This window comes from Maylandia zebra, linkage group LG3 (genome assembly GCF_041146795.1).
Source record: "Maylandia zebra isolate NMK-2024a linkage group LG3, Mzebra_GT3a, whole genome shotgun sequence".
Taxonomy (NCBI): domain Eukaryota; kingdom Metazoa; phylum Chordata; class Actinopteri; order Cichliformes; family Cichlidae; genus Maylandia; species Maylandia zebra.
Window position 1 is genome coordinate 32,938,256 of NC_135169.1, and position 21,771 is coordinate 32,960,026.

Below are 21,771 nucleotides of genomic sequence, written 5' to 3' on the forward strand. Positions count from 1 at the left end.
TTTCAACCCTGCCCTGTCACAGTTTACTACACTACTGGCAGCCACACTTCTCACTGGTCCCCGATATTTGCTATGCTGCTTTTACTGCATTTAAGCAGCCTGTTATGTTAAACCACAGCACATCCAACCCATTTAATCGATGTCATATGTTTGCTGTGCTAAACTTTCCCACCTCTAGGATGAATAAAGTATATTATTATTATGTCCTCTTATCTTAAAATGTGTTTTCTTCGGGCTGCGACCTTTAGGAGTCACCACAGCAGTTCACCTGCCACCGTATCCCTGACATCTTCCCGTCACACCAGCCCTCCCTCACTACATCCATGAATCTTCTCTGGGGCTTTCCTCTTCAACATCCTTTGTCTAATATATCCACTATCCCTCCTCTGCACATGTATAAACCATCTCAACCTTGTTTCTCTAAAGATCCAAAGTGCTGAACCTGAGCCATCCCTTTGATGGATTCATTTCATCATGAGTCCATCTTTTTGTCAGTGCCACTGTTCATACATCGCAGCAGGTCTCACAACCGTCTTGTAAACTTTCTCATTCACTCTTGCTGCTATCCTGACACTTGTCTCCACCCAATTCACCACGCCTGCATTCTCTTCTTCACCCCTCTCGTGCACTTGTCTTTTGCTTTAGGTGGTTGACTCCAAGTATTTAAACTCATCCACCTTCAATATCTGTAAATGTTCACCTCTCCACACACACATGTATTGTGCCATGCTTTTACTTGATTTCATTCCTCTTCTCTCCTGTGCGTACTTCCACCTGCTCCACACTCTCTCCATGGATCACAGTGTTATCTGCAAACATCATAGTCCACAGAGACTCCAGCCTGAACTCATCTGTCAGCCCAGTTGTCACCACTGCAAACAAGAAGGGGCTCAGAGTCCATCCCTCATGTAATCCCACTCCCACCTTGAACTCATCCGTCACTCCTACTGCACACCCACCACTCTGTTATCATTCATGTCTCGCACCACCCTCACATACTTCTCTGCTATTCCTGGCATCCTTATATACACTTTCTCTAGATCCACAAAGACATCTTAAATGAGCTTGCTTCACTAATTTGTGCTGTTTACAAGTATATAGTCAATTATTATTTGCTCTTACTTATTACATGGGATATTAATTGGATATGTATCTATATCTTTACACTGAATAGTCGCCTCATTTAATGCCAGACTATAAACATGTAAATGTCAAAAACATGAAGATTCAGTGTGCTGCAGTAACAGACTAACTGTTTCAGTTTAGTGCTGTAAATCGCGCACCCTATTTTAAAAAGAAAATCATAAAAATGTAGTTGTATTTGATTTATATTAATGTAAAAATAGGTCAATGGAAATACACAATTTTAAATATTGGAATTATAGCTGAAACTGTGCATGTATGTATATACTGCACTCAATTTACGGAACAAAATGCAGTATTGATCTCTAAAATGTAGGTAATCAAATGAGGTATCTTTAATAATAATAACTATACTGCTTTTTACATTGAGTTTTTAAGTAAATATTGCTCTCTCGAGCTCTCTGTCTGTTATCCTGTTAATGAATGCATGACCTACCCATCAATAAACTCTACGGGTAAACTGCCCATCAAGGCTTTTATTTTTTTAAGTGCTGTCACCGGAAGTCTCGTTTTCGAGGCCCCTGGAGAAAATTTCAGCCAACCAACACGCATGCGCACTAATTTAATCTCCATACAACAGTACTCGGTGGGCATCTTGCGCTCATCTGGCGATCTGCAAACCATCATCGGCCGATTGACGGTAGGTTACCGTGCAGGTGGTCAGATAAGCGGTAATTACTCTGTGCGGGCTGAGCTTTTAAACACATACAAACATTTACTGGTTGGAAACTGGAGCATTATCTGAACAAAGCCCATCATTTTCCCCCTCATTTGATTGGCTGACGGCCGTGTAGGACATTTTCTGCCCTTTAATTTATACATTTTGCCTAATTGTACTCTCCAGATCAGAGGTGAGTAAGTGATCGCACCGTCGCCATGGCTTCCAGCGGGTATGTGCAGGCAGTGGTGCTGCTGCTGGCGCTGCAGCTCGTCTGTGTCGGGGCAGCTGATGCGGATCATGAGACGGGGACTGTCATCCCTGCCGAAAGTAGGTGGATTTAAAAATTAGATTAATTTTTCCCTTCACCTGTTGAGTACAAGTTTTGAGATGTTTTAGACGAGTATGTGTCCGCCACGGTGATCTTTCCACAGTCTAATGACTGCAGGTCTCACAGGGGTGCTGTTGAGGGAATTGTAGGTCATCTTAATTAATGTACGCTTGGATCATGAAACTGGGCCTCCACTGCTGCTTAAAGGCACACATACCGAGCAGGTTAGAAGGAAAATATACATAAGTGTGACTTCATGGATGCTCAGGTAGAAAAGCTTGATTATGTTGTTTGTAAATTAAAAGCTAGATGAGAAAAAAAATCTAGATGAACACTTCCACAAAGCTAAATTCTATATATTTGTTTAAAATATTTGTTTCTTCAAATAAATGATCAATTCAAAGATGACAAAGCACAGCAGTCAGTCGCTTTCTGCTACAGACTAATCTCATTAATAAGATTTATGGTTCCTTTTTGTAAATGATGACTCTGGGTCAGGTCACTGATTCTCTACTTCTACTCAATACACTTTATAGTTTACGTCTGCAGCCACAAGAACACACCAAATCAGCATTAAATTGGAGTCTAATTTGATGCTTTCCAGTCATGCACACATACAAAAAAAATCCAGGCTCAAAATGTGAAAAACCATGAGTGTGTGTTCTGTTGTGTTAATGAAAAAGTGAAAAAAGCAAGATTCACAGTCATTTAGAGGTCATTGAATTGCATTCACATTATCATTATCAGTGATACATTCACCTCATAAATCACGGCATGCTACTCCCACCTACATCATTTGCATTTAGAAGTATCGGTGATACTGGCTCTGTACTAACTTGGTATCTCACGCCGCTGCCTTTGTTTCTGAACTCATTTCTGCTGTTTCCAGGTCGCCCGTGTGTGGACTGTCATGCCTTTGAGTTTATGCAGAGGGCGCTGCAAGATCTAAAGAAGACCGCTTTCAACCTAGATGCCAGGGTAAGTCCTCTCTAATTTCCTTTTCATTCTAGAGACTACTGCAGAGATTCATGCACCAGCTGATGTATTTCATAAAATAACTGATCTTCATGAGCCTTTGTGGTGGGGTGGCAACTGCTTCTATCAGTTCCCATATTGTTATATAGTAAATGTGACATTATGTGGTACGTTTTAGTATATGTTAATGTCTACATCTGCATTTTAGCGCAGGGTTAGTCCTTTTTCATTTATTTCCTGGTTTTTAGATATGAAAATTGTGGAGCGCAGCTTTTAGAGATTGCTGTGCTTCATTTTCCAAATGACCTCAGACACCCACACACTCCCATCACTGTGCCAAAGAGCAGTCATAATACCTGTGCCTATAAATTCCTGTGCTGCAAAGAATAGGGATTTTTTTTTTTGTCGCTATAGTTTGGATTGTTGTGAAATATTTTTGGAATTTGTACATTTTACACTTTAACTCCAAGCACACGAGCTTACGTGTGAACTGTAGTACTGATTTCAATTCAGGGCACACATACCTGCTTTTGGATCAGCTGATATGACTTTTATTCTCTGTTTATATAATTTAATTGTGTGGACCCAAGAAATGAAGGTTAATGCGACTGAAAACAATCGCTGCACCCCTCGATTACTCTGACAGACAAGGAGATAAGTTAGATCCAGCCACTGTGACCCAAACAGCATGGCCAGTTGCCAGGAAGGGGGGGGGGGGGGGGGGGGTAAATGGATTGGTCCAAATGGAAATGAAGGGAAAGGTCTAGGAGGAGAGTCTAAAGCTGAGTGGAAGGAGGAGGAAGGTAGAGGCTGGAGACAGAGAGGAGGTGTAAGATGTGCAGAACTGTGCTCAACCTAGTGAACAGTCTACGATCAGGCAGCGTGCTGGAGCTGGTACGATTTATTTATGGCAGGAAGTGCTGAGCGGCAGCTGGTGACCCGACATCCCACGCACCTCACTCCACTCCTGTAGTCAAACACAGGCGCACAGAGAGGCTGGAGGAAACGGAGCGAGAGAAAGTGGCATGACACTTTACACTGTGCACAAGTTGCTGTAGGAGAACATATCCTAATATGACTAATATTAATATGACTGTGGATTAAGCAGCATCCATTATGATGTTTTCAGCTGTGTTCTTAGAACTAGAGTAGCTCTGTATCTGATTGGCTGCCCATCGCAAACAAAACGTTTAAACAGCAGGTGGGTGGGGCTGCTCTGTGCCTGAGAGGACCACATCAGGAGTAATCCCTTTTTTGATTTCATACAGAGCCAAGACTAAAAATGTTGACGAAGATGAAAGTTTAGGGCAGCCTGAAACATGAACTGTTAGCTCACAGGGATCATCTGTCTACACGTTGACACATTATTCCTGACCATGAAACATCAAAAGTATAACGACGGGCAAGTTCAACAGTATTTCTTAGTTTTTTCTACATGATAAAGAAATGCTGCTGTAGTAATGAAAGAAGTGTGTCAGCATGATTTAAACTGTAAGATATAAATGTAAGATTAAAGAAAAATGTTCGGTTACTAATGTAACCCCAGTTCTCTGAAAACCGAGTGAGATACCTCACAGAGTGAGGTTTGAAAGAAAACAGAAAGTTTCTGTTACTTCACTGAAAATAGCATGTTGTTTTTTATTGTAGACACATTGTAGAAAACAGAAATGTGTAGAGTTTATTGCAATTTGTTTTTTTAAATATTTATATTACTTAATTACTTTGGTGTAGTATCAGGAGAAGCTGCAAAACCTATTAAAATATAATTTAAAATTCCAAAATGTATGCTCTCCTCCTCGGATTGGAGTCCATGCCGGGCTGATTATGTTTGACACTCGTGGATTCTTCTGTGTACCATGATGAGATTGAACAACTTCATCAAAATGGTGTGAAACTAATCGTCTGATTCCAAGCATCACTAAATCAGAGAAAATAGTTATTGATCATGAACCAGTGCTCATCAGAATCCACTCAATAACTGTCAGCCGTCCTCATATAAATATTTAGCTGTTGGCAGATACACATCAATAATCTGTGTGCAAGCCTGCAGCAGTGATTCAGAGCTTGCTGATGCTAGAGAGCGTCCTTATTAAATATGGAATTGCAATGGTTTGGCAACTTAACAGCAGGCTTGGATAAAACAGCCATGAAGGTCATGGGAATACGAGTACGGGCCTTACAGAGCCCGTGTGAGCATGCTGTTACAGAACAAGCAACAAAGCACACTGCACATCTTTCCTCTCAAGGCAAACCTCTGCCATCAGGAAGAAGACTCAGGAGGGCCAAAGTGCAAAACAAACTGCCTGAAGCTATTGTTCCTTCCAGCCTCCAATAAGCTACTGAACTGCAGAGTTACAGACTAGCAGAATAAAAACCGATGTGCAAGACATGGACAGTAAGCACTTTGTAAACCTTAGAAATTTTTTGTAATTCGGTTAAACCTCTTTATTCAGTTTTCTTTTATGTTGATGTTTATGTTTTATTTGCAGTCGTGATGTTGTGGCTTATATTTGTTTAAATCTGCGAGGTTTGAAAAAGCTGTCATGTAATAAAAATCCCGTGGCAGCATCTATGGTTAAAACTTAAACTGTAAAATTATAATTGTATCAAAATATCACAGGGAAATACAAACCCTAATCGAAGTAAACTGGGATACTGTGCAATTATTCACAATAGAACATAGAAACATATCAAATGCTTTAAATGAAACGTTTTAATATTTGATTTTTTTAGAACATTTTGCAGCTGATGAAGACAACAGGTCAGAAACCTGATATTTAATGTAGTAAAATGTTGTGGTTTTTTTGTTTGTTTGTTTCCTGCTGCAGACAGAGACGCTGGTGCTGAGGACGGAGAGGAGGGCTCTGTGTGACTGTATGCCCACCAACTCGCTGCGCTGAGCTCCTGAGGACACGTCCCGCTCTAACAGCACCTCGACACACTTCAAAAACAACTCTGTCCAGAACCTCTGCTCATGTACAGCAGCTCTCATCTTTGCATATTCACACAATAGGCACTTTATTTTGTTTTCTCTCATGTCACTGTTCAGTGAAGCTCTGATTTAAAGTCACGAGGCATGCTTTCGTTCTGCCTTATCTGGGATGACTTTTATACCGCTGACATGGTGTATCAGACACCTGTGAACTTAGATTGTTTTCACTGACAGCCGCTCTCATGTGTCTCCTATAAAGCGTAAACATTTTTGGACTTTTTCGACTGTATAATGTGGATAGGATGTGGTACGTATCTGTAAACTTGTTGAATGTCTTGTACGAGGTTAAGGTTTACACACATTGAACTGTAGCATCACACAGAGTTCATTCAACGGCTCAACATTAGATTTCGGTTAGTTAAATTATTATTAGGAATCTGACAGTAATTGACTGATTCAAAGGAATTGTTTGGGAGGTTTACAAATGAAACGTTTGTAAAGAAATGAATTTTTACCTCTTTGCAAAAGGGGACTCGTAGGTCTTGATTTAGCACAGCACTGTAGCATGAATTTTCAGCACTTTTATTTAACCTGTTGTTAATATCGATTGTATGTATAGATTATGTACATGTAGACGGGTATGTGGAACGGAGGAGTCATAAGCAGGGGAGGGAGGGGTGAACAGACCTGCAGCAGGGAACATGGAAGTAGAAATAGTAACTGTCTTACTGTTGCTTGTTAATAAACAGCGTATTTATGTCACAATGAGCCCCATTCACTGTCTTATTGTTGCACCTTTAAATAAAAACAATGAATGACCTTTACTGCTTGTATTCTAATGAATTACAGTCCATTCAGTTATTTTCATTGCTTCTTGGTCATGCAGCTCACCAGTCAGGCATTAACAGTATGACTGCTGACAGCTAATAACATTCATCATCTCGTCATCATAGCACCCATTGGTGACATTTTTTCCTCAAAGTTGAGGTGTTAGGAGGGAACATGTGCAAGTGTAAGAATTTGACCAAACTGTGATGCAGCTCTTCTGGGGTGTTTGGACAATGTTCTGCTGGGAAACCTTGGGTCCTGTTTCTTTGACATATACCACCTTTTGTTGTCCCCTTTGCTTAACACTGGCCATCCAAAGAGAGAGATGGTGTGAAAATCAACCAACACAGTGGTTGTAGAGAACCACCTCTGTGTTCTCCATCAAATGGCCCAATGGGGAGCTAGAATGCTGTTTGGTTGGAATGGGAAAGCAAATGACAGCAGAGTTCAACACAGAGGAAGAATCCCCCAAAATCACCAAAGATAAAAAAGACACTAAAATGTGCCTTTAGGTCCCAAGCCATCAGCCCACATGTCCAGCAGTCATCAGCTACACAGATGTCATGATAAGCTAACCAAAGGAGGAGATATCCAGATGTGAAAATTCCTTTCCATGCATGGAGGCTTTCATCCAAATCCAGGACCCTGCAGCTCTGTGAGCAACAAAAAAGTGGAGTGCCAGTGCCATGATCCAGGATGAAACAACCAGCATGAATACATCGGGAAGCGTGTCCCTGAGATGAGCTGCTGCAAGAGTGCTTCAGGCAGCTGATAGCAGACAGGGATGGTGGTAAGGATGAAGAAGTATTGTGCAAGATCAAGCCTTGCCATGTGATGTACAAGTGACAGACTAAAGAAACCCTACCAGTGGCTAGTCCATGACAGTACATAAACAAGCCCCAAGAGGGCTCCAGATCCACAGAGGCCAGCACACAGCTATCACAGCCGATCCAAGTTACAGACTGTGCAAAGACACCATAGAGACAGTCGGGCATATAGTAGCAGCAGTGTTCATTGGATGACATAACCAAGTGGCTAGGATAGAGTACAGGAACATCTGTGCCCCATATGTACCTGGCTGAGATCAACACGGCTAAGGTCCTCAGGTACTTCAGCCTCCAGACAGACAAGTAGCTGTTGGCCAACCAACCAGACATAATGGTGGTTGACAAGGAGCAGAAGCAGTTGTGATAGTTGTGGCAATCCCAGCGGACAGCAAGATCAGGAAAAAGGAGCATGAGAAAACAGAGACGTACCAGAGGCAGATATCTTGAAGCATTCTCAATCATCCAGGTAAAGCTGCTCCAGAAAGGTTATTTTGTTCATCTGGACGAAGTTGAAATGTTGTGTCACTTCAGTCTTTGGGCCCTCATCTCAGTATTTTATTTGGCTGAGTGACGAAAAATTTCTATTACTGAAAACGCTTCATCCAGATGAACAGAATCAGCTTTCTGAGAACTGGAGCAGATGTGGAAGTTAAAGTCCAAAGTGGTTCCAGTGGTCAAAGGAGCATTAAAGGAGCTGTAACTCCAGCAGACCCAGCACAACATCAGAGGTCTCCGTCAAGAGGAGTGCAGTTTTAGGAACATCTATGATACTGTGCAGAACCCAGGCCTCTGCTAGAGGACTTGAGCTTGGGGATCACACATATCCCTGTAAAACGTATTAGATGTTGTCTAGACTTTGTCAAACGATCTTTTCCTCAGTAGAAGATCGATAAAAGATTAAATATGGAATGACCTGATATGCGGCTCTCAAAGATGCCAAAGGTCGTGCTTTTTTAGCTGACTTCATCTCCTCCTACATTACTAACATTTTTTTCTATTTATTTGCAACAGGGATTACTGTTGTAGGTGCCACATCTCTACCAGCAGGAGGAGCCCTAAGTAAAGAAGGACTGCCAGCTGTGTCGCAGTGATGCAGCACTCTGTAGTCCCCTCATCTATAAATGAGATGGGCTGAAATCTGTAAAAAGATACAGAAAGAGGAAAACCGAGGAGCTACGTTGGCTCACGGAGTGCCCGCAGTCACCTGGCAGGAGTCGCAGGCCTGAGGCATCACGGCGCACCGCAGGGCACAATGGAGGCAAATCCTCTCATACTGCACCACAGCACACACAATCACAGGCAACTGAAACATCCTGCTGAGGCAGCTTCACCCCGTCAGGCTTTTACTGGTTTGAGTGATTGAGCTTCAGGCATGCAGGGATGCTGAGTTTACGCTGAATCACTCTCACTTCTTGTTGTCAAGCAGCCTCCACTTTCTTCCTCTCTCGCTCTTACTCACTCGCTGGCTTGTTCTCTCCACAGAGCTCTCTTTTATCTGCTCCGGGAAAAGCTGCCTGAATCATTGAACCAGCTGTTTGAAATTCTTTGACGGGGGGCAAGCAAGCAAAATCCTCTGGATTTTCTCTGGCTTTTATCCCTCTTTTATACTTGGGCATTGCTTTGACTTTGCCACAAAAGTTTCCTCACCTTGCGTGACCGTGGGACTTATTTAGCATACCAGAATTTAGCATACCAGTAGGCAGGATGAATGTGAAGCATGGAGGTTTATAATTCAGTCATGTACTATGTGTTTTATAAAGTCACTGAGGATAGATAGGCAGGCAGGTAATGTATGTGACAAAGAAAGAAGCAAAGTGCAGCTCTGCTTAATGATACTACAGGTGAAAGACAGACAATGAAGCTCTCCCAGATGATTACTTAGATCATTATTTTTGAAGCCAAATCTCAGAAAGTTGTACTAATTTGTCATATTTATTCAGACTAGAGCTCAAAAAGATGGCAAATTAAAAACCTAAAAACATCAAGCTCAAAATTCTTGTTTAAATGATTTGACATCTTAGAGTGAAAAGTTTCTACAGAGGGGATATTGTGTTATTTTATGACTCTATAAACCTGGAAATACTAACAATGAGGGAAAGGCTCAATTTTAGAGAAGAATAGAAGAATAGAATAGCCCTTTATTGTCACTGTACATGTACCACGAAATGGGGAATGTAGTAAATCTCTGATTGTAGCTCCTCCGTTTTGTTTGCGAGGGATCCGGTGTTGGTGATGAGATTTTCACTATATTATTAAACATAAAATGTTTTCAAAAGTCAATATAAACAAAGAAGACTTTAAAAACTTTTAGAAAGTAGTGAAAAGCTAGTACAACTAACTTTTCATTGCACTAATTTGCACCGATATCTGTATCAAGCCTCACTGTGCCCACTGTGGTGTCATAGCTTTGTTAGCTATTGGTTTTGTTTTTTATTAATTTATACATTATAATGACTATATTGCCAGGTTCGGTTTGCTGTTTGCCAAATTTAAGTTACTTATGTTGGTTTGCTAGTTATAGCTTACAATAACATTAGCTAACTTCTTGGCTAATGCTAACTGAATAAATGAACATCATTGGACAGTTGGGTCACTGATTCTGGACCAATGTTATTCTGATAATGTATGAACAACACCAACACTGAGATGTTAGATTGTGCAAATGCCACAGTACACATCTTCCAAAACATTTTCTTTGCGAAATCCTCCAAATCCTGCTTCCGTTTGTCAGCTTTGTTGGCGAAAGCCACTTTGTCCACCAGTTAGAAGATATCATGTGACACACAAACAAGTCCAGTTCTTCTTTCAACATTTCCCAGCTTCAATCAAACAATCAATCAAAACTAAACAATCAAATTTGTTAAAAACAATGAATTACATAATTTACCTTTTGGAAAATAATTCATTCAGTGACTAATATCCTTTTTCACTAAACCTGAACATATTAACTTGATTAAAAAAAAGAAAAAAAGAAGACCATGTCATTGAAAACAAACCATGTCAGATGAACTTGTTGGCATCTGAAGTCTGTAAATTACATTAAAGCTAAATAGAACAAAATCTAAAAATTAATCTACGCATAAAATCTTTGCCCAGTAATTTCTTGCCTTACAATATTTACATTTATTCTTATTTGAATACTTTATTTAAGTAAAGTCACCCAACAGTTGTTTGCTCACTGCGTGGTTCAGGCAATAGTTACTCGAAAGCTCTAAATGCAGAATGAAGAACATTTTACCTGCATGTTTATGCTGTTATGGGAATGTAAAAAACTGATTCTGCTGATCAAATTCACGTCATTTATAAATGAAAATTAAATGAAAATTTAGTTAAGCAACAGAAAATACATTGCTCGCAAAATCTCTGCAGGCTTTTGAGATGTATTATAATAAGATTCATATACACACACACAGACACACAAAGAATAAAAACAAAGAGAACATTAATCTTGAAACTGAGACCAATATTTTTATTTCATTTCAAAACATTTTTACTGTCCCTTATGTTTGAGACAGTGCCTCAGTTAATGCACTTCATTTGCCTTATATGGATCATGACCACGATGAAGCCACGAGCCTGGAGAGCTGCAGAGAAAGAGCAGATAAACATACATGTTAACATGTAAGCTACAAAAACATGACAGAGCATCACATTCTTCACTTGGTGAACTGCAGATTACGTTCTCTTGAGATTAAATGTTATTTTGCTTTATGATCTTTTCCCTTTATGATGGAAACAAAAAGTTTGAAGAGTGTGAGAAGTATACTGAGACATACAGGCAGTGTGCAGCGAGGGATTCATTTCTCTCAGCTCATTCAGCATCAGGTCTGATTTCACCGTCAGAACCTGCTGCTTTCAGCACATCTTCAAGACTGAGGTTTTCCAAAGCGATCTCCATGAGTTTCTCATCTTCTTCACTGACATTCAGGAGTTCCCCGTTGGCCAGGGCCGCCTCATCTCCAAGGAGTGCACCAACAGACATCTCAACCCTGAGTCCGGCAGCCAGAAGTGTCTCATTTCCAGACTCTGAGCCCAGGAGCTCTTCATATCCGTAGGTTGCGCCGAGGGGCTCATCCCCAAGAGCTGCTGCCAGAAGTATGTCATCATCTCCAAAATCTTCACCCAGGGCACCACCAGACATCTCAAGCCCAAGTCCTGCAACTAGAAGTGTGTCACTTCCCAACTCAGTGTCTAGGAGTTCTGCATATCCAAAGGTTGTGGCCAGAGACTTCACATCTCCAAAGCCTTCACCCAGGGCCGCCTCATCTCCAAGGAGTCCACCAACAGACACATCAACCCCGAGTCCTGCAGCCAGGAATGTTTCATTCTCCAACTCTGTCCCCAGGAGCTCACCGTAGTCAAAGGATATGCCCAGAACTTTGCCGTAACTCTGCACATTCTGTAAGAGTTTCTCATATTGTGTAGGATCTATGTCGAAGTCTTCAGGGTTGTACTCTGCTGAATCAGAAGGTGTGGGAGTGATGACATCTGTTAGTAAATGACAGGCACTCAAACAGCTCTAAGTTTAGACCTGCACCTTAGTAAATTTCTGCTTTAAATAATCCCTTACCTTCATCATATACAGCTTTGTCCTCTATCGGTGCTGCACTGATCAGAGCAACAAGAGCAAAACCCATGAACAAGTCTTGGACCTTCATTTTCTAAAAACAAAACCCAGAAACTTCAACACTTTACAAAAATGCACCCAAACGCTCTTTAAATATTTAACACCTGATTTAGTGGGAGAAATGAAGGAACTACACTCACCTTTACTCTGTGTCAGTCGCTGAGTAGAAGCAGAAGTTAAGGTGTTAGATGTTTTCTGACTGTCTGACTTCAGTTATATACTCTTCTGAGGCGTGCATTTGTTTGTCCTGTTACTTTAGAGAAAAGCTCGTCCAATGAAAAGTTTCTACGCCTCTTTTGGTCACAAGGAGTGCTCCGAGGTATCTGCTGTACCTCGTGCTCACATGCAGTGCAGAGAAACACAGTAACATCATCAATAAACTTCAAACACTGATCAGATGGACACTCAGAGGTGAAAGTGGGCTGAAGCCCTCTGCAGCAGAGCTTTAGATTCACGTGTTTTTGTTTTCTCCATTTAATTTAGTTTGAGTTTTTTTGTGGGTGTGATAACCTTTATGATAACTTTGATTCATCATGTAAAGGAGGCATATTTATTAAGGCAAGAGTACAGTACGTAGACATAAACATCTTACATTAATGCCTCCTCAGACTGGTTGTGTTGATAAATCTCACTAAACTTTAAAGAAAAAGTCCTGCATAATACTGTTTTTTGTTGCTGTTAATGTTGTGATGTGTTGCAGGTGTTCCAACTTTCAGCTTACCTTTGCTGAGCCCAGAGGGCAAGGCAAATACACGAGAGGAAAAATAAATATTTACATTTCTTTTTTTTGCTAAATATGTTTGAATGGTTTTTTTACTGGGTCCTGATAGAACATATTTAATTTATATGTTGTTTATTTTTAGCCTGTAAGAACCTTTGCTCTGGCACTCGTTACCTTGACCTTTGACTAATGACATCTATCCAGTTCACTGAGGTGAGTCTATCTATGATACGTGTACGTTTTCAGACTCTGATAGGACGCAGAGGTGCGCGGAGAGGAGCAGATTCAAACCCAGAATCTTCATCATTCAAGCAGCAAAAAATAAAGAAATGTCAAGATCACTTTGTCTCTATCAGAACAGACAGTGTGGGTTAAAGCAACAAGATCCCAACACGCTAAATGTGGGACAGAGTGAATGCTTATGTGGGACAAACATGTGTTACAAATTCTGTATTTCGTTTTTTTTTCCAGAGATTTATTTGTGTTTTCATCGTATTCCAAGTCTTGTGACTTTGTGACACGTCATTCATGATGACAGGTTTTCTTTTACATCTAGTGAATAAAAGATGGACTTCAGTCAAGTCTGTCCTGCAGATAAGAGAGTCAAACAAAATGTGGGACATTTTCTAAATGTGTGTAATAGGGAGGAGGGCTAAAGATGTCCCATGCCTATGTGGGGCCAGGACCTTATCCCAGAAGACACTGGGAGATAGGTGCGGTACAACATGGACATGTAGCCCATCGATCAAAGAGAAGCAGGTTTAGGAGTCAGCTGAAAGCACATGGAAAACATGGAAACTGCACACAGAAAGGCCCACAGGTTTGACCCAAGAAGATCACTGTTATAAACGGATAAACTGACTGAAATCTCTCCAGACATCTGTGTGAAATGTTTCAGATTAAACACGATTAGTTTTGATGACTACAGTCAGGACCTTGATCACATCTGTAGACTCTTGATAAGATGACAGACTGTTGAACGCTTTGAATGTTATTTATGCACAGAATGAAGAGTCAATCCACGCCTGATCTTTATGTGGCAGGAAATATCTTTTTTCTATGAGAAGTTTCCCGACTCTTCTTTTTCAACGGCTCTTCTGCTTTCACTGAGACCCGGGGGCGAGGCAAATAATCCGAAACAAATATTGTTAACAAATATTTACTCTTTGTTCTGCTAAGTATATTTGGATAATAGATGTCTTCTTACAACAGGGAAATGTCCCATCCAGTGAAATGTTTTCTCATGTTTTGCAAGTTACGTGACACAATATGCTCCAAGCGCTTTAACACAGCGCGGAGGGTCAAGTGCAGATATGTAGCTTTGTAGAAGGTTGTAGAGAAACTGCTTTACACTTTCAGTCCACTGTTACTGTCTGTTTGATCTACACAGAGCATCAGGACTACAGGAGCACTCAGCATCAACCTGATGATGACACGAAAATGATGGAAAAATTAAAGCAGCTCAGACTTCGACTTCCACGTTAATAAGATGCTGTGGAGTTCTATCTGTCACAGGGCAGGAAGACATTTATTTCTAAAAGCAAAAGATGCAGCATGAGATTCCATGTTCCCACTAAATATATAGAAATAAATAGGAACTAGGACCTTCCATGTTGTTTTGTTCTATATCTGTATGATTGGTATGGGTTACTACAGATTCCCACCATCTTTGTTACTATTCTGTAGAATTCATTAAACTCCTGAATCTTTTCTTACCACAGAATCTGTAATACAGCTGTCGTAATCTGTACAGTTTTAATGTGCAAGTGTTAACAAAAAACCAAACAGATGCTCAGAACCTGAAGTGAAAACATGCCGAATTCCTTTTACACGGCTCGTCTACATTTAATGAGTTAGAGTAGGTACGCCCTCAGATCTGATGGAAATCCAGCTCAGAGATAAACCGTGTCAGTGTGAAGCATGCACTGCTCACTTTCTGCTGACACGCTCACCGAGGTGTTAATCCACCTCCAGAGGGAAAACTCAGTGATGCTGTTTCGGTCTGAATTATATTCCTGGAAGGTGTTAGAGATTTTTAGAGCCTCTCGGGTGCACTAAGAATTACTTTAATAATGATCATAGCAACAGCTCTCTGATGAAAACACAGCGTTTTTACAGTTTACTGTGTCACACTAAACTCTACAGTCATGGCAACAAAGCTTTGGGAGTGTCGCAAATTTGGCCTTTCATTTTTTTATTCAGAGGGTTTTCTACATTTTTATAAAGCAAAGAACAGTTTAAACATTTCACAAGTTTTAAAGACTTTTATTGGCACAAAGATCAAATCCTTCTAACCCCCCCCAAAAAATTCTTCACCTTTATTTAGCTTGAAGCAGTAATTTTGAGTAAAATGCAACTGAAATATATAAAGTTAAAGGTTTATTTATTATTATCATTTATCATAAAGGAAGATGTGCTTGTTATAAACTAAATGCATGACAAGCAGACACATTCTTACATATGACATTTTACACCATACTTTTCTTTTAGGATGGGGGGTGGGGGATGTGACTGACGGTGATCCATTCTTGCCTTATCAGTCCTTCAAGTAAGTTTTTTTGTCCATGAATCCAAAATATTAATTTGATACTGTCCAGGGGCGATCGTGGCTCAAGAGTTGGGAGTTCGCCTTGTAATCGGAAGGTTGACGGTTCGAGCCCCGGCTTGTCCTTGGGCAAGACACTTCACCCGTTGCCTACTGGTGGTGGTCAGAGGGCCCGGTGGCGCCAGTGTCCGGCAGCCTCGCCTCTGTCAGTGCGCCCCAGGGTGGCTGTGGCTATAATGTAGCTTGCCATCACCAGTGTGTGAATCGGTGGATGACTGCATATGTAAAGCGCTTTGGGGTCCTTAGGGACTAGAAAAGCGCTATATAAATACAGGCCATTTACTGTCCAGGCCTCTTAGTTACTGTCTGTGCATCGTGACACGGCGCTCCATCATGCTTGAAAATGGCCAGACTGTTGCTAAGTTGCTCCTGAAACACTGGAAGAAACCAGTGTTTGAAGATGTTTTCAGTCCTCATCCCTATCAGCTTCCTCCTCTGCCACACCAACCCTCTACATGTCCTCCTTCACTGCATCCATGAATCTTCTCTGAGTTCTTCTCCTTCTGCCTGGCTGCTCCATCTTTGTTCATAAGTCTTTGAAACTAATGATTTTTTTTTTTTTTACAATAACATAGAAACGTAAACTAAATAAAAAAGGAATCAGCAAAGTGTGTAAACAACAAAACGTGTGGCACTGCCAGAGCCTTTGCCCTGACCGTACAGTACAACTGAACTTAATACACTCATCCCTCAGTGCCTTTCAACAGCTGCTGTTTGTGTTTAGTAATTTAACTCCTTTTCTGCTTGCTAGCACCAAGTTAACAACGTGTGATGAGATGCAGCCCACAGTCTTCTGCTGACTAATGAAAAGCACAAGTGCTACTGCAGCGTTCACTGTTTCTAAAGCCACTTTTGCCGCTAGTGATGTGTTAAAAACACAAAGCAGTGAGACCAGTTTTTTTGCATCTGTTCTGAAGACTGAAACTGAAATGTTACAGAAGCGTGAGGCCGGCCTTCACTTTACAGCAAGACATGTAACAAAGAAACATAAAACACAAGTTACTTTTTCCTACATCCAGCTTTTAACAACGTTTTTTGTTGTTCATGTGTTTTCTTTTACTTGCTTTCACTCGCTGAGTCTCCTTATTTTATTTTCAGTTCAATTTTTTTAATTTTATTTTTTCTATGTGTTTTATTTAATGTGTTTCGTGCTTTTGGATTGCTGTAATAAAAGAATTTCCCAACTTTCAGGTTCAGTAGAGTCGACTACATCTTATGTGGCCTTTTGTTATTTGAATTAATTTTTACTGAGCTGTGTGGTCGAATTAAAAGTGTCATTATTCAGAGCAGCTGTGTGAGATTTTCTCAGGACATCTTGGCAATGAAACGTTGTGTTTCCTACACGATCTAATGCCTTGTTTGTCCCTAAAGAACTTCATAGCTCCAGCCTTTGACCCGCGACCACAAGAGGGAGACAGGCCTCTGGTAAGAGCTCACTCACAGAGCCCAGCACACGCACAGATGCCTGAAACACACAGACCTTTTTACACTCTAAGTTTAGAGCACTGAACTTGTCCTCCATCAATATTGTAAGCACATACTGTACGGCACGGATAGATAATTTGCTCTGCAGGGTGGATAATATCGACACTTGGTCCCGGGAGCATAAATCTGAATTATTTCCTCTGAATTTAAGGAGAAATCGTCCTGGACACACGTCTCCCTTCAACATCCTCAAAGTCGGTTTAATTGGATGCTTCCTTGATTAAAACTTTCCATCATTTTGCTTGTTAAAAATTCATCCTTCCCCTAAAACCCACGTTACTAAAACTGCAAGCCAGATCAGGTTAAACTGCTTTCACTGGTAATTTTATTAGGTACACCTTGCTAGTACCAGGTGGGATCATTTTCCCCTGCTGAGCTGCTTTAATTCTTCATGGCACAAATTCAACAAGGTGCTGGAAACATTGCTCAGAGAGTTTGGTTCATGTTGACGTGACTGAGATCTAGTGTCTGTGGAGGTCATTTGCATTCAGAGACGCTCTTCTGCATATGTGTGCTGTAAAATGTGGTCGAGTTACTACTGACTTCTTATCAGCTGAAACAGTCTGTTTATTCTCCTCTAACAACAACAAGGCAGAACTGCTGCTCACTGGATATTTTCTCCTTTTCAGAGCGATCTCTGTAAGATTTGTCAAAGAGAACGGTTAACAGCACAGACTTTATGTTGCACTAGCATTCTGTAAAGAAAAGAATCGGTGAAAACGTGGCTCCTTCAGATGACTTTCAACTAAAAGTCTCCCAACCAGATTACTGGTTCTGCATAAGCGAAGCAGATAAAAAAAATATATAAGAAAGCCAAATTCATTCCAGCTCAAGCTCAACAAAGCTCACTGAGCCCTGCTTCTACAGCCTCTCTGACAGAACTGTAGGACAAACTCCTCAAGTAACGCTTCAAAGTTCCTTTCTTGGTCTTCCTCCAAGCCCACACCAATTATCTCGCTCCAATAATCAACTCCAAATAGCTGGCAGCCGGACCAAGAGGAGACTCTCCACACCCACGTGGGCGTGGTTAATATCTCACATACACCTCAAACAAAAGCATGAATTAATCAAAACGGAACACAAGACTAAACCAAACCGAGTGTGTGGCAGCGAGGTTCCCTCATTTAGTGCCACATGTTGTAAGATAATCAGTGCAGAAAAGTGTCCGTGGCTGGTTTTTTGATGATTTTGTCTGTAGATTATTACCAGTTTGACCAGTAAAGTACTGGGAAACTTTATCTGAAGCGCTCCAGGTCACATTTTTAACCTTTTCGTGCAGAAATCTCGACGTTATTTAAATGGTAAGTGAAACACTGTGTGTGGAGCAGGAGTGAAAATGGGTTAGAAGAAGAAAAGAACTCAAATTTGTACTTAAGTAGAGTACTTGAGTAAATGTATTTAGTTAGTTTAAAGCACTGTTTGGTTCACTAATAAGGAAATATTCTTGGAATCAGGGCTTTCCTATATCCTGTTAATGTCTCTGACATTTATAGGATTTCCTTCCTGGGTACACCATGCAGGTGAAAAATGCGTGGGTGTGCACCTAACCATAAACACTCCATCTTCATTACGTCTCACATTCAGCAGCACATTTTAAGGTCATTAAAAAGCGTCTCTTTCACCCCCGCGTGTGCCGAGTTTCACTTTACCTCTCATGATGTCTTAATTTCTCTAATAACTCGAGGCGTCCATTCACATCCATTTGAAGCAAATCAGGCTCATAAACACAATTTTAAAAAGATCTGTGAAAGAGCAGCCTGTGTACGCACGGCTTTATGAAACTGACAAACTCACATTTCAGAGTTTAACATACAAGTCTATCAGTTTCATGGTCGATGCGGCCTCTGTGGGAAATGTGCTTCAGCCTTAAACTTGTGAGAAGAGTGCCGCCAGTCTGACCCAGTAGCCAAAAGAAAGGGGAGTCAGAGGTCACGGCAGGAGCAGCGGCATGGTGCGACCTTTGGAGGAGGAGGGGGTTTCCTCAGCTGCAAGGAAGCACAGACTCAGAGGTCACATTCGAGATTATTGGAACAATATGTGGGACTTTCAGCCAGTCAGAAGCAATTTAGTCTAATAGTTTAATCCAAAGTTTAATATCCTGATTAAGTGGATGGGTTAGTTTTTCTTTAAGGTAGAAGAATGCTAATTATTATTATTTATAAGAGTGATATAAAATATGGGATTGGGAAATAGTTTACAAGTGAACACCGAGCTACGTTTGACTTCTGAGAGTCCGTACGAAGCGTTAAACGTTGACAGAAAAGCCTTTAACACGAGCATTAAAGTTGAATTCACTTTACATCTAAGCCGCAGCACTTTGTAGCAGCAGTGTCTGATAGATTTACCTGCACCACTGAAAGTCCACCCAGACTCACTCGTGGCACAAACAGCTTAAGGAAGAGAGCAGATGCTGTGAGCTCAAAGCCACATCGCTGTGCAGAGACATCGTTCGACACGTTTCGGGCTTTCAGCTCTCTGTGGCGCTCGACCTCAGATGAATTCTAATCCATAGGTTGCCTCTGTTCCTGAAGCAAAGCCGTGCTGTTCCTTTGATGAAAACGCTGAATTGTGCGATGGCATTTGAAGGTCACAGTCAGCATGTTGCTGTTTTGTGTTGCACAGCGCACCAGCCGCAAAAGACAGAAATGTATTTTAAAAGTGACATTTGTGTTGACCTGAAGGTGAAGCTTTAAATAATGATGGAAATGTAGAGAAAACTTAAAATTTCTGCAACACAATTCAATACATTTTTGAATTTTCTCAGCTTTTGAGGACTTTTGTTGTTGACTTTACTAACATTTACATACTTAGACTAAAAGTCTGGCAATCTCAATTTTCTGGATCACCTTATTAGATTAAGTAAGTGATGTTAACAATAAAAAATGGCTAAAGCTGCATTTTTAACCTCCCTGAGGACGGCTTTGTTTTTCCTCCTGGTTGAAAAAAACGGGACTTTTAGTGTGCTGGTAAAAGTGGGTGTAGCAGAGTTTTGCAGTGGAAGTGTGCTGCACCCGTAACCTAGAGGTCGATGGCTCAAAAATATGATCTGCTATGAAAACATTCAAAGTCTAAACAACTGGAGTCAACCATGCACAGCAATGGGCCGCAAAGAGAGAAGTGCAGGTTGGGAGTCAAGCTTCAGGGGTGATTTATGGCAGAAAAATCACAGCAAGAGTGAAAGGAAGGCTGGTTTAGTTGAAGATGTTAAACTTGTTTGGAGAGAGAGAAATGAGTGTCTCAGAGGGTTGGCACGGGTTGAATGGGAAGGCTGAGAGAGGGGTGGTGGATGTACTGAACAAAGGGTGTTGAAGGTGGAAATGAGGAAGACCTCAGAGGAGATTCATGGATGCAGTGGAGGAGGGCATAGAGGGTTGGTGTGGCAGAGGAGGATGTTAGGGGCCTGAACAGAACAGAGATATTAACTAAACCTCCAGTATTCAGTATTTGAACCATTCAAATACACTGTTAGTGCTCAGGTGAATGCACAATCTACACTGAACAAAAATATAAACGCAACACCTTTGTTACTGCTCCCATTCCCCATGGGATGGACGTAGAGACCTAAAATTCATTCCAGATACACAATATAACCATCCCTCCCAAACAGTGGTCACAAATCAGTCCAAATGTGTGGTAGTGGGCACATCTGCCATATTGAGATAATTCATCCCACCTCACAGGTGTGCCACATCAGGATGCTGATCTGACATCATGAGTAGTGCACAGGTGTACCTCAGACTGCCCACAACAAAAGGCCACCCTGGAATGTGCAGTTTTTTGCGCTATTGGGGGTCTGGGGACCCAGAACCGGTCAGTATCTGGTGTGACCACCATTTGCCTCGTGCAGTGCAACACATCGTCGCATGGAGTCTATCAGATTGTCAATTGTGGCCTGTGGAATGTTGGTCCACTCCACTTCAATGGCTGTGCGAGGTTGTTGGATATTCGTGGGAACTGGTACACGCTGTCGTATACACCGGTCAAGCACATCCCGAACATGCTCAATGGGTGACATGTCCGGTGAGTATGCTGGCCATGCAAGAACTGGGACATTCTCAGCTGCCATCTGCCCTGAACAATGTGAACCATGATTCATCCGTGAAGCGCACACCTCTCCAACGTGCCAGACGCCATCGAATGTGAGCATTTGCCCACACAAGTCTGTTACGGCGACGAGCTGGAGTCAGGTCAAGACCCCGATGAGGACGACGGGCATGCAGTTGAGCGTCCCTGAGACGGTTTCTGACAGTTTGTGCAGAAATTGTTTGGTTGTGCAAACCAATTGTTCCAGCAGCTGTCTGGGTGGCTGGTCTCAGACGATCTTGGAGGTGAACCTGCTGGATGTGGAGGTCCTGGGCTGGTGTGGTTACACGAGGTCTGCGGTTGTGAGGCCGGTTGGATGTGCTGCCATATTCTCTGAAACGCCTGTGGAGATGGCTTATGGTTGAGAAATGAACATTCAATGCACGGGCGACAGATCTGGTTGACATTCCTGCTGTCAGCATGCCAATTGCATGCTCCCTCATTGCTTGTGGCATCTGTGGCATTTTGCTGTGAGACAAAACTGCACATTCCAGGGTGGCCTTTTGTTGTGGGCAGTCTGAGGTACACCTGTGCACTACTCATGATGTCAGATCAG

The 21,771-nt window shown here is 41.5% G+C and overlaps 2 protein-coding genes across 4 annotated transcripts; one reads left to right on the forward strand and one right to left on the reverse strand.

Moving 5' to 3' along the window:
• Positions 1–1,632: 1,632 nt before the first annotated feature.
• On the forward strand, positions 1,633–6,808 carry nicol1 (NELL2 interacting cell ontogeny regulator 1). Its single transcript, XM_004574168.3, has 4 exons — positions 1,633–1,783; positions 1,988–2,131; positions 3,022–3,110; positions 5,936–6,808. Exons 2-4 carry the CDS (start codon positions 2,020–2,022, stop codon positions 6,005–6,007), a joined length of 273 nt encoding a protein of 90 aa, XP_004574225.1. The 5' UTR covers positions 1,633–1,783; positions 1,988–2,019; the 3' UTR covers positions 6,008–6,808.
• A 4,390-nt stretch (positions 6,809–11,198) lies between these two features.
• On the reverse strand, positions 11,199–12,625 carry LOC143417072 (uncharacterized). 3 transcript variants are annotated; one of them, XM_076882702.1, is made up of 4 exons: positions 12,462–12,625; positions 12,265–12,355; positions 11,471–12,149; positions 11,199–11,278 (listed from the first exon to the last, which is right to left on the reverse strand). In XM_076882702.1, exons 2-3 carry the CDS (start codon positions 12,350–12,352, stop codon positions 11,506–11,508), a joined length of 732 nt encoding a protein of 243 aa, XP_076738817.1. In that variant the 5' UTR covers positions 12,353–12,355; positions 12,462–12,625; the 3' UTR covers positions 11,199–11,278; positions 11,471–11,505. The 3 variants fall into 3 exon arrangements, with proteins under 3 accessions (XP_076738817.1, XP_076738816.1, XP_076738818.1); XM_076882701.1 differs by having other exon boundaries at positions 11,471–12,152; XM_076882703.1 differs by having other exon boundaries at positions 12,265–12,625.
• Positions 12,626–21,771: the final 9,146 nt, after the last annotated feature.

Coding starts and splice junctions, on each gene's coding strand:
- nicol1 (XM_004574168.3), top strand. CDS start 2,020: ATGGCTTCCAGCGGGTATGTGCAGGCAGTGGTGCTGCTGCTGGCGCTG. Junction 2,132..3,021: donor GACTGTCATCCCTGCCGAAA/GTAGGTGGATTT, acceptor TGCTGTTTCCAG/GTCGCCCGTGTGTGGACTGT. Junction 3,111..5,935: donor CTTTCAACCTAGATGCCAGG/GTAAGTCCTCTC, acceptor TTCCTGCTGCAG/ACAGAGACGCTGGTGCTGAG.
- LOC143417072 (XM_076882701.1), bottom strand. CDS start 12,352: ATGAAGGTCCAAGACTTGTTCATGGGTTTTGCTCTTGTTGCTCTGATC. Junction 12,153..12,264: donor CAAAGCTGTATATGATGAAG/GTAAGGGATTAT, acceptor CTTCTGATTCAG/CAGAGTACAACCCTGAAGAC.